Source organism: Saimiri boliviensis, chromosome 8 (genome assembly GCF_048565385.1).
Source record: "Saimiri boliviensis isolate mSaiBol1 chromosome 8, mSaiBol1.pri, whole genome shotgun sequence".
NCBI lineage: Eukaryota > Metazoa > Chordata > Mammalia > Primates > Cebidae > Saimiri > Saimiri boliviensis.
Window position 1 is genome coordinate 756,544 of NC_133456.1, and position 12,502 is coordinate 769,045.

Genomic DNA, 12,502 nt, shown 5'->3' on the forward strand with positions numbered 1-12,502 from the left:
TTGGAAGGCCATCTCAGTGAGAAGTAAAATTTCTGAAAGACCCTCTTGTCAAATATCTGTCACGCTGGTTTTCAAGATATGTGTCAGATGAGAAAAGAGGATGCTTGGTTTTTCTTTCTAAAAAAAAAAAAAAATAATGGTGCAGTTGAGATTGTCATATTGCTATGTATGCATTTGGAATATTTATTTTCTAGTCAGATACTATTACAGTTTGTCATTGAAGTGCTTGATTAGGCTTTCCCTAGAGTTAGTTTAAATGGAGAGTATAAAATACAGCTATTCTAAGGTGAATTTATATGAAGTCTTTTATCATGATTTCATCCGTTCACGAATTAAGCTGTCCTCACATTTCTTTTTTTTTTTTTTTTTTTTTTTTTTTGAGACGGAGTTTCGCTCTTGTAACCCAGGCTGGAGTGCAATGGCGCGATCTCGGCTCACCGCAACCTCCGCCTCCTGGGTTCAGGCAATTCTCCTGCCTCAGCCTCCTGAGTAGCTGGGATTACAGGCACGTGCCACCATGCCCAGCTAATGTTTTGTATTTTTAGTAGAGACGGGGTTTCACCATGTTGACCAGGATGGTCTCGATCTCTCGACCTCGTGATCCACCCGCCTTGGCCTCCCAAAGTGCTGGGATTACAGGCTTGAGCCACCGCGCCCGGCTGTCCTCACATTTCATACATGTGTTCAAAATTCCCAGGCTTTGCTTTTGCCATAAGGAGCCTGGCTCATCAGGTTTTTTAATTTTTCTAAACAATGCAGCAACATTTTTTTAAGCGTCACAGTATTCCTTCATTTGACAGGTGTCCTCTGGGATAATACTGCAGCTATACTGTAATTTAGACTTCCTAGGATTTCAGTCACAGTTTATTTTTATATATTTTTTGGAGTTAAGGTATCCGTGTATACTCTTTGGGGGCTTCAGCCTTACAATGAGAGTTTACTTCTCTCATTATTAAACATTTAGAAATCCCTGTTTTATATGATTCGGCCAGCCAAATATGCTTTGGAAACAAGTAGCCCCTTTTACTTAAAATTTGTTTTCCATTCCCTCCCCCAGAAACCCAAACACCCAACAACAGGAATTATTGCCATCACACTGGCATTTTACATATGCCATGAAGTTCACCTAGCTGGTTTTAAATACAACTTTTCTGACCTCAAGAGTCCTTTGCACTACTATGGGAACGCCACCATGTCTTTGATGAGTAAGGTAATGTACCGTATTTAAGGTAATATGTATATGCTTGGGACTCATCTTGGGGGAATGGAAAGCCCGTATTTTCCTCTTCTCACACTCATTTCACTGAGGGACCAGTTTTTTTTTTTGAGACGGAGTTTCGCTCTTGTTACCCAGGCTGGAGTGCAATGGCGCGATCTCGGCTCACCGCAACCTCCGCCTCCTGGGTTCAGGCAATTCTCCTGCCTCAGTCTCCCGAGTAGCCGGGATTACAGGCACGCGCCACCACGCCCAGCTAATTTTTTGTATTTTTAGTAGAGACGGGGTTTCGCCTTGTTGACCAGGATGGTCTCGATCTCTTGACCTCGTGATCCACCCGCCTTGGCCTCCCAAAGTGCTGGGATTACAGGCGTGAGCCACCGCGCCCTGCAGGGACCAGGTTTTGAGGGGTTGAGGGCTTGATGGGGTTTACAGGGGTACAGACGGCTACAACTAGAACTCGGGTCCAGGATCATTTTACTACAGCATCAAATCCCAATTTACGGGCCTCATGGTTATTGGCAAGTGTCATCAACCCCATGTAAGTACAGAATCTTATTTTAGATAGTCTGTCATATTTGCACAATGGAAATACAGCAACTGTTGTGTTTTCATATTTGCACAATGGAAATACAGCAACTGTTGTGTTTGTGAGATTACAGATTCACGTTGGATTGCTAGGCTTAATTATTCTCATGCACTCGTTTTTAAGTAGACAAGATGGACTAGAATATTTTAATCCTACAAGAGAATCTTCATGGTCAAAAAAGTTAAAAACCTTTATACTGGATCATAGTTCTCTTGAGTAGGGACTAATAGTGAGGTTTTTCGTTATTTTTAAACAATTTTTTTTTGAGAGTCTCACTGTCGCCCAGGCTGGAGTGCAGTGGCGCGATCTCAGCTCACTGTGACTTTTGCCCCTCCAGGTTCAAGCAATTCTCCTGCTTCAGCCTTCCGAGTAGCTGGGATTACAGCCAGCTGTCACCACGCCCAGCTAATTTTTGTTTTATTTTTGTAGAGATGGGTTTTTGCCATGTTGGCCAGTCTGGTCTCGAACTCCTAGCCTCATGTGATCTTCCCGCCTTAGCCTCCCAAAGTGCTGGGATTACAGGCATGAGCCACCGCACTGGGCTAAGGATTTGTATTTCACTTGACTAAGTGAAAGTTTCCTCGTTTTCTAATTTGAACTTAGATGCATAGTGCATCACAAGTGGTAGGATTAAAATGTTACCTGGATACTTTCAATATTGAAACACTACTCGATAGACAGTATAGGATATGTTTCATGAAATTGGTCCCCTTGAACCATCCCACTATATAAGCTGAGGAAGTGGTATATAAAGCAGGTTAGATTCCAGTATTGTCCTTTGTCCCCCACCTGCACCCTCTGTCCCCACCATGTAGGACAAGCACTTAAGTATTTTAAGAAGTAGGTGCCCCAACAGACTTTAGATGAGGCTCATTTCTCCTCAGCCCTGAACTTTCCTTTGTACTTGGTGGTATTTCAAGCGTCATCTAAAGAGAATATTAAAACAACTTCCTGAGGAAGAAAATTTGTCTATTCATGTATAGAACAGTAATTTTTTTAACGTATCTTAAACTGAACCAGGCATTGTAATAGTTTAGGCTGATTTTTTTTTTCTTTGAGTTATAGGGGCTTCTTTCATTAAAGTGAACAACTCGCAATTTTAGTGTCCAGATTCGTATTGTATCATGATTTAGTCTGCCAGGGTTTGATATGAAGGAGCCTTACATATGTGAGTTTAAGTGGAAAGGTGGCGGGGTGGGTGGGGGGAGCTGTAGGGAAAACTTTCGCACAAGAACCAGCAAGGAAAGAAATTTGAAAGGCTATCCAAAGTTAAAAGTACACGCAACTTGTTACTTAACATTCCAGTTCTTTATTCAGAATTTTTTAGATATAAAAAGTTGCTGCTCCTAATACTTTGAGATTGGGAAAGATGGTAATTGTATTTTTCTTCCTTAGAACGCATATCACAATGTGACTGCAGAGCAGCTCTTTTTGAAGGACATTATAGAAAAAAACCTTGTAATCAACTTGACTCAAGATTGACTCTACAGACTCAGAAGACGAAGCTAACAGTGTTAGTTTTATTTTTGTACTGCAATTTTTAGTTTAATATGTTGGATGCACTCGTCAAATAATTATGTATAAATTGTCTGTTGCTGCCTGGTGATTCATAACCACCAGCCTAATTTCTGTGAATACCATATATTTAACTTATGAAAACCAAGAAATGTTTAGTGACGATATCAGGAAAATGTTTTGATTGCATTGTGTTTTTAAAAGAAGCTAGTTTTCTGAGGTGTTTTTACACATCTTTTTATAGTTACTTCATCTTGGACTTTTGAAGGGGTATGACTTCCTACTGAGGATTTAGTTTACCACAACAATTTTGACTTTAAGAAGACATTTTCAGAAGTATATTTGGCTACTGTAAACATGGCTGGTGGGAAATCACATGATTGTGGCTTGATGTGACACACTTAAACCACTTGGCTATGGAAATGTAAGTTCGTACTGGTTTAATTAAGCTCTCCCCGACAACCCCCGGAATTAAGTGAACCGTGATTGTGATGAGTAATTTGGTACAATGAAGGTGGTGTTAAGTTTAATAGGCTAAGCACAAAGTTCTGGTTAAGTATAACTAAAGAATAGTATTACTACAGTCTGATGGCTTTGTATTATTTTAAAGACATACAGTTTAACTTTATACAATGAAGCTAAGCTAGACAAACTCAAGAAGGAAAGAAAAATCTTGAACTTTTTTTTTTTTTGGTCTGGTTTATTCATTAAATTTTGAAGGCTTTCCACTTGGAAGTAAATTAGGAAACGTAGTCAAAAGACCAAGTAAACACTTGAGAAGTCAAGCCGAGGCTGGGCGTAGTGGCTCCCACCTGAGATCCTAGCACTTTGGGGAGCCATGGAAGGTGGTCAGATTGCCTGAACAGGAGATCAAGACCAGCCTGGCCCAGCATGGTGAAACCTCTTCTCTACTAAAATATAAAAAATTAGCTGGCCGTGGTGGTGCACGCTGTAGTCCCAGCTACTCAGGAGGCTGAGGCATGACAATCGCTTGAGCCAGACAGGCAGAGAGGTTGCAGTGGGCCGAGATCGCGCCACTGCACTCCTCCAGCCTGTGACAGAGACTGTCTTAAGGGAAAAAAAAAAAATCTCATTTTCCCATGATTAAAGCTAATCTTCAGATGTAAAGCTTGCCTGGCTACCTAGGGTGCACTGGAGACTGTGATCCAATGCAAGCCAGTCAGTCCTACAAATGTGTTAAGCTAGTCTCCTTAAATGTTACTACATACAACCAAAGGCCATTTGGAGGTGGGGCAATGAGAGGTGAAGGGACAGAGCTTGTAAGGATGAAACTACAAGTTGTCTGAGAATGTTACGAGCTGAAGAAAGAATGACTGTCTTTTGAACAATAAATATCATTGGGAAACACTGGAAAACCATGGTTTGATTACTGACAACCAACCTACCTCTCTAAAGAATGTGTATAAAGGGTGAAATACATTAGACTGGGCTCAGAAACAGGAATGCAGTACTTAGGATGAAGGGAAGAGAAGTCGTTGATTTAATCCAGGTCAGACATGCATTATAGACTATGTTCTAGTAATACCAGCATATGTTTAGCATGTGTTTGCAGAGTGCCACAGTGTTGATTCTTCTTAGAACTTTGCAAAAGCCAGAACTGGGATCACATGTCATCAGCGTGACGACCCTCATACCACACACCCACAGGCTGCAGTGTGGCTGCAGTTGATACAAGGTCAATCAGGCTTCCAAAAGGACGGTGCTTTGGGTACCCAAGGACATGACAAAGATGGGAACGACAGACACTGAGGGCCGGGCAGGGGGGTGGGGGGGAGGGCAACGGCTGCAAAACTATGTATTGGGTACGATGCTCACAACCGGGATGATGGGATCCTTCATACCCCAAACCTCAGCGTCACACAATACACCCATGTAACAAACCTGCATACGTGCATACGTGCCATCTGAAATAAAAAAAGTTGAAATTACTGGGGAAAAAAAAAAAAGATAGTGCTGGTCATAGAAAAAGTCAGAGTAAACAACCAGGAGTGGCATTTTCAATTGTTGCTGGAAACACAGTATTGCTATAAATGAGTGATGTTAAAATTGAGCAATCTGGCATCTTTTACAGTTTAGGGAAGAGCTACAAACCTCAAAGTTGTTTTATTTAAACCAAATAATCTGAGCAAGACATATATACAATTTATTAAAAACAAATGAACACATGAAAATTTCACTATTTTACAATCTAAATTCTAGCAACATATACAGACACTGAGTGACTACAGTACATGCCGAGGTAAGAAAAGTACATTCTGGGAGAAAGTCACTGACGCTTAAACCATTTTTATTTCCAGCATGTATGTCAACATGTTTCCACTTTTCCCAGTGCCACACACAGAAAATAGTCACAAGTTGGATACATGAGAACTGGTGCCACAGGTGACTTTAAACGCCTTTCAATAACCATCCAACAACTCTTAGATTTTGCAGTTTAGGAACTTCAAGTTCAGAACCAAAAAGCAGAGAATCGTTGCATCTGACATGATGTTTCTACAGACTTCTTGCTCTCTAGGTGACAGTGCGGAGCCAGGGCAAAGGTGTCTAAGCTTTGTCACTTTGCACAGCTTTGTGGCCACATTCATATTTAGATAAGCTCAGATTCTGCTCCCCTCTCCTGGAAAGGGGGTGGGAGAGGCAAGTGTGTATGTGTTGTCGTAATTACTGCATTAATTCTTCACTCAAACCATTTACATCAGCAAATAAACCCACTGTTCAATGCAAAGTGCAAATAGTGAAACATGAACTTAAATAAACTGGACTAGACCCAGCACATACAACAGGATCTGTTTAGATCTACAGCATTTAATAAGTATAAATCAGAATTCACAATATCTTAAACTGCGCTGTTTCTGAAGATCAACTAACAGCCAAGTCAGGATAATTTTATGAAACCTGTAATGGCCACATTTGTTGTGTCTCTGATGTATTTCTATAATTGTATTAACAAGAACAAATTTGATCCAATACACCAGTGACTTTGAGTCTTAGACGCTGGAAGCAAAAGATAACAATTCAAGGGAAATTTTGTCAAATATGGTTACTTTCACATTTTCAGTTGTTACTTGATTGTCTCCAAAGCTGTATATATCAGACATATAAATGTGGTAAAAAACAATTAGAAAACCTCTACTATAAAAACAAACGAATAAAGTACCAAGCAGAAAAACCATCTGAATCAGGCTCAGCTCTTCATCTGGAAAGTAAAGTTTATATAAAAGTAGTAAAAACTAGATGTTTTATAAAAATTATTGGTAGTCCAAAGCAGTATGAATCGAGTCTTAAAATATGCATAATTTCAGAAAACACCTGCTTCTCTTAAAAAAAAACAAAACACTGAACAACGAAACTCCAGGAAAACAATCAGGTATACACAATTACACGACAATAGCAAACTTCTTTGGGAAAATGAAATAGTTATCAAAAACATTATCTCTCTTAAAGCTTCAAACAGGTATACTACTTGAGGGAAAGTAATATTCTCTGTGTACTAAGCATGAATTAAAAAATCACGCGTGCTTTACACATCGCATGTATGTTTTAATAAAAGCCTGACATCTATGTCTTTTGCTTCAAACATTTTTAAACAAATTATGTATTGATTTTTCAATGAATGAAATTGTGCCTCACAGTCTGGAGAAGAAACAGCCAACGAAAATAAGGCCGACAAAACCATACTACAAAAGGGCAGGAAGTCTGCAGAAATAAACGGTTCTCCTTCTGAAGCAATGTTTTAGAATACTGACATAATTCATGGAAGCAGGACAACTAATACTGTTCATCTATTCAAATTCAGTGAATTCTGGCAACAACACAGTCTGGTGGCTCAGGCCAACGGAAGTGACAGAACTTTGTGGAGAAGGACTGTTGAACATTAAGTCGACAAACGAGGGTTTACGGAAGGGGGATGTCAAATTTATGTATTTTTATCGTGTGGTAAGCTGCGCAGGTCGCCCTGCCATTGTTGGCTGATAAAATTATAGATGATTTCTGTTTTGCTGTGTCTAAAACTAGCTGTGGGCAGGTATGAACAAGTGGTGACATGGAAGCTGCCAGGAGGTATCAAACGCAAGGCAATGAATGTTCACTTGCTAGGAGGTGATAATGTCTGCTCCCTAGGTGACACACAGGATGGCTCACACCTCTTACTACACAAAGGGCATGATCATGCAGTCCTGAAAAACACACATCAGGTTTATATTTTGTGTAACAGTTTATGGAAAATTAAAAATTTTATTGACTAAAAATAATAAAATACCTTGAGACTCAAGAAAAATGTGTATGTTTGTGTGTGAACGTATAAACCAAAAAGGACAAATTCTAGTCACTTTCTAACAAGGTAATTTGTATTACTTCTGAGTGAGTAATTTTCCCTTTCACTGTGACAAATAGAAATGGGTCATGTTTACAGCACTCCCTTCGAAGCCCTCGATTTTTCATAACTCTCCTCGGAAAAATCCCACTGCAAATAAAGTTGGGGGTGGGAGAACAAGCTCCTTAAAAGCTTTCTGATTGTAAAGCTGTTCCTGTTTCCACATGGGGAGCGTACTTAAAGACATGAAAGGATCTGAATTCATGTGACTGGTAAGGCAAGCATCACTCAAAGAAATACTCAAACATTTTACAAACACAAGAATGGGGCAAGCCACCAAGGGCCTCAAGTGGAACGCCCACGGATGACAGCAGGTCATAGACCGGGAAGCATTAAAGCTCTAAAGAGTGTCGCAAAGTGAAAAAGCAATGCCCTGGCTCCTTAGAGTGTCCTTAAAGTCAGAGTGTCCCAGCTGCAGATGGTAAGATGAGTAAGCGAATATGGCTGCAATCAAAGCAATGCTTGTATCACTGACTATTTAAAAAAAACATATCCCAGAAAGGAATACAGGAATAGAAGAGGAAATCATGGTAGTACCCATCTTTCACAAACAGTCTAGAATTTCAAGCCATTAGATATTTCAAGAACAGTACCGTGCGTTATTGCCAGTCAGGCTGAGAGAGCCATCTCGAGTTCATTAATGTACCTGCAGCATTGGTAATAAATACTCTCAGTGATTTTTAATTTCTTTGAAGTGCATTATAGGGAGCTTTTTCTGTATTAAAAATAGTGTTCTACAGTAGTATCAAACAAGATGTTTGAAATTTTAGAGGCAAGCAGTAACTGTGCCACCATTAACACCTTTAAAGCAAGATGGCAAGATTAGTAGTTTCCTGTACCTCAGTCACCACATCTTCCCCAACCACTTCAGTGACAGATATGTAATACATTCTATATATTACTACCACTAATAACTAAAAAAAAGAAAAGGCCATGTGCTTTGAAACGATGCTTTGTAAAAAGCAGCATCACCTTCAAAGGATTTCTTTCGAAACACCGCATTCTCCATTCCTTCCTGCTCCTGATACTTCCTGTGCGCTCTGCGGCACCTGGTACACCAATTCATCTGGGGCAGCTGGACCTGGCTTCCCACCTTTTGGGGTATCATACTGGGCCTGGGCTGAGGAGCAGCTGTCAGTCCTGGAGAGAAGTGTATTGTAAGTTCCCACTAGCGGGGGAGGCTGGTTCCCCGTAGCTTTGAAAGTGGATGTGGAGGGCAGACCAGCTGAAGCGGTGGGGTGCCCGGACATGTCCATGACGATTGGGGTTGCATACTCGGGCCCCGTGATTGGGAGTGGTTCTGCATAGGCATGATCAACTTCCTGCACTGGGGAGCTGTAAGGATCTGGGTCTGCATAGCCTGCTGCTTTGCCTTCTTCCGGCTTAAAGGTAGATCTCTGATGAAGTGTACCGACAATTCCGCCTACGAGTGGCTGAGCATATTCTGGGCATCACAAACGACAGAAAAGTCATTTTACTAGTAAAGGGACTCCATAATTAAGGGTGGCAGCTACAGCACCAAAAACGAACATTCTTTAGGGTACTTTTGTTGCCATCAACACTTATCTGCAAGAACTTCAAAAATCAAAAAGAAACTGTCTAGTGTCTCATAGTAATGATATACCAGAAAGTCTCATTTATGTAATGTTGCATAAAGAGTTTTCACACGTTGTTTAGATTTACAGACAATATTTCTTTACTGAATACTTTCTTTCTGAACTTTTTTCAGAGTATCTTATTGGAAAAGAAACATTCAATTACTGGAATAAGTATTAATCCTGAAAAATAATTTCAGAGGGTTTTTTTTCAAATATGAGGAAATATTTAAAATAAATATGTACTAGGTTAACAGGATAAATACTGTAAAGCTTTCTCTGTCTTTCCTGTTCTCTTAACATCTCGCTTCTCCCCACAAACCGAACAAGCAAAGCCTCAGTTAACATATATAATGCTCAGAGACTTTAGAAATGAATGCCCCAACTTTATAGACAGAATATCCAAGATACGGAAATGACTCTCTGAAGGTCACCTTAAAAAAAAAAAAGTGGTTCTGCCTTTAGGAAACAATTCATTTCTTACACATGACAGGAATCAATGATATTGTAAATCCCAAAGCACTTTATAGGAAGCCTAAGCAGTCTCTCCCTCTACCTGATACCAGAAGGCGGCACCATAGTTACCTGCAGAGTCAGCTTGCAGCACTGTGGTGACCTCTCTTGAACTCAGGTGATTCACTTCGCTACTGCTATAGCGAACTGGGGTTTCCTCATGGTCCACTGCTTTTGCAGGAAGAAACTGCTTCATTCCTTTCCACCACCCTTCATTGTGACGGTAAGCCAAAGAGACCATTAAATAGAAACCAGGATCTCAAATGGTACTATCAAGAGAGAAATCCTGTTGCATTTAAGCCATTTCTGTAACAAGTATCTCCACAAACTTGCCTGTATAGTCAAACTTTTTTGCTGGGAGAGACTATCCAGCACCAAGCAGGCAAACCTCTGTTAGTACAGTGCAGCCAGATACAGTCTCTATTTTAGGGGTGATTTGAATTAAGCTTTCCCCCCAAAAAATACTCTCCAAGATCTGCCCCAGGGCACTAGCAGCCCCTTTCTACCCCGGCCATAGCAGTGAACTCTCCTGGCTCCTTAGAGCGGATCCAGTAGTGAGACTGGAAAGTGGGAGACTGGTAGAGGGGCCTTTGGGGTGACTTGCAGCAATTCAGAAGATGACAAGTCATCACGGGAGACCTCCCAGTTCCTAAACTGCTGGACTGCACTTGCTGAATAACCATGGCAGAGGACGCACACACATTGTGTCCTTGAGACCACAGTCCTCTGTTTCAGACTCAGTGTTCACATGGCCACACAGGAACCTGGTCTCCTCAAGGGAAACAGATTCACAGGACAAACTACACAAGTTTTCCAGAAGAAAACGAACAGAGGCTGTAATGAGAAATTTGTACTTTTCATCGCTCTGTTTATGAACTAGAAGAGATTTTGCAGAAGGGTAAAAATGGTGAGAACTGAAGAGTACGTAATGCCATCAGTAATGCTAACAGTGTCGGGGAGTTCACGTGAGCCTCAGGAGTGACTTTCTTTTTTCACTACTGCCCCCTGGAGGGGAGGGGCTTCCCTCTGATGGAAATAAGATGCAGACCACGTGAGTTACCTGCCCGGTCCCAGTAAGGTAAGTCATAGGTGCCTTCCGTTTTTTTCTTTCTGGAAAAATACAGAAAAGATGGTAGGAAATACAGTAAATTCACTGGTAAGAAATTTATGAAACTGCAGAATAAACACCAAAGTTAATAATTAGTCTAGAGTACACGCCTCTATTTGCTGATCTACTTAGGGGAGTCTTCTATTTCATGTGACTTTCAAAGGTGCTACTGCTGAGGTTTATAAATCCTGGACTCTCAATAAACAACTATCTTTTGCCATAGCTACCTTGTTACCTACCTATTACCCACTCAAAAGGCATAAAAGAAATTTAAAAATGCCATGTCTGTAGATGAAAAGACTGAATCAAATCCAAGAATCCGCTCTGCTGTGTGGGTTATTATAGGTAAATTATTTTAAGTCTGTTTTGGTTTCAAATGCAGATAATCACAAATCAACTGAGTCACAAAATTCACAGATCTAAAAAACCCATCTTCTTCTGGTTTTCTATTCTGCGTTTTTTTTCCTCCAACTTTTTGCTCTTCTTCTACAGTCTTTTTCCCCAGCGAAGTTTAAAGGGTCTCATACCCTTAATTGCATAGATCTGATTCCTCCAACCATTCCATGATAAGTCAATGTCACTAACAGTGACAAGTGGATAGGGAAGAGAACGTGGGTCTCCAAGTCTGGGAGGCACTGAAATTCTCTGCAGGAAGCAAGAGCCACGTGTGCAACAAAGAAGGTTCTCGACAGTTCACCTCTCAGAATTGTAACGTGTCTTCCCCAGGAAAAATCTCTCTCCCCTCCATGGAGCACTACTATTTACCAAGTGGCTTTTAGAAAGAAACACCAAGCAAATGTAATCACATTTTCTGATTCAAGGGTATAAATCTAATTCAATTCAATTTAGAGCTTTGCAAGCTAAGGAGAAAGCAGATATTATTCGAGTCTACAGGTGAGGACAGGACGGCCATGTGACCTGCTCAAGATCACAAATGTGGTTTTTCATAAAAAGCCCAAGCTATGTGTGTGTGTGTTTTTTTTTTTTAACCAGGAAACATTCTCCGGTATAAGACTATATTGCTGATATTAAATACATCCTCATTTTAAAGCATGGCTATTACTTATTTCATTATTTCAAAGTACAGAATAATATAAAATTTGTGGAAAAGATAGTAAGTGTTCAAGATGTTAATGAAAAACTTGAATGAAACAATAAAATATACTGATTAAACACCTTTCTCCCTGAAAATGCTCTCTTCATCCTTTGATTTAGAAATAAAAAAATAAATCATCTTTCTAAATAGATGCCCTGTATGGCTAGGACAACAAATTTATGGCATCAATATTAGCCACAGGTTGTGATATAAAGGATTTGATATACTTAATCTCAAGCGACAAAGCTTCAGGTCATTCATTACCTATAAAGTGCGCAGAAGGAGCTCTGAATAAGCTGCTGCTGATTTTATTATCATTCTCCTCCTCCCGATTTTCCACAGCACATTAATGGCATCTGCTTCTTTACTCCGTGTCATAGAGCCACTCAGTAATTTCAACTACATTCCTAATGGTCACTTCAATTCTCCAGCTCAGCTCTTGTGTCCTTAACAGCAGGTGTATGGTCAAACTACCTC

At 40.3% G+C, this 12,502-nt stretch overlaps 2 protein-coding genes across 7 annotated transcripts in view; one reads left to right on the forward strand and one right to left on the reverse strand.

Annotated features, from left to right (window-relative positions):
- ST3GAL6 (ST3 beta-galactoside alpha-2,3-sialyltransferase 6) overlaps positions 1–4,696 on the forward strand; it is a 71,445-nt gene extending 66,749 nt beyond the window's left edge. For 5 of the 6 annotated variants that reach the window (XM_039477270.2, XM_039477272.2, XM_039477271.2 and 2 more), the window contains 2 exons: positions 1,058–1,210; positions 3,201–4,696. In XM_039477270.2, the coding sequence (XP_039333204.1) occupies positions 1,058–1,210; positions 3,201–3,287 (240 nt within the window). In that variant the 3' untranslated portion in view covers positions 3,288–4,696. The remainder of the gene's footprint in view (positions 1–1,057; positions 1,211–3,200) is intronic. The other variant, XM_074403534.1, reaches the window with a different exon arrangement.
- Positions 4,697–5,461: 765 nt separating this feature from the next.
- Positions 5,462–12,502, reverse strand: part of DCBLD2 (discoidin, CUB and LCCL domain containing 2) — a 91,962-nt gene continuing 84,921 nt past the window's right edge. Inside the window, exons 14-16 of the mRNA XM_039477277.2 lie at positions 10,882–10,931; positions 9,894–10,031; positions 5,462–9,157 (exon numbers count right to left, since the gene is read on the reverse strand). Coding sequence (XP_039333211.2) covers positions 8,688–9,157; positions 9,894–10,031; positions 10,882–10,931 — 658 coding nt within the window. The 3' untranslated portion in view covers positions 5,462–8,687. The remainder of the gene's footprint in view (positions 9,158–9,893; positions 10,032–10,881; positions 10,932–12,502) is intronic.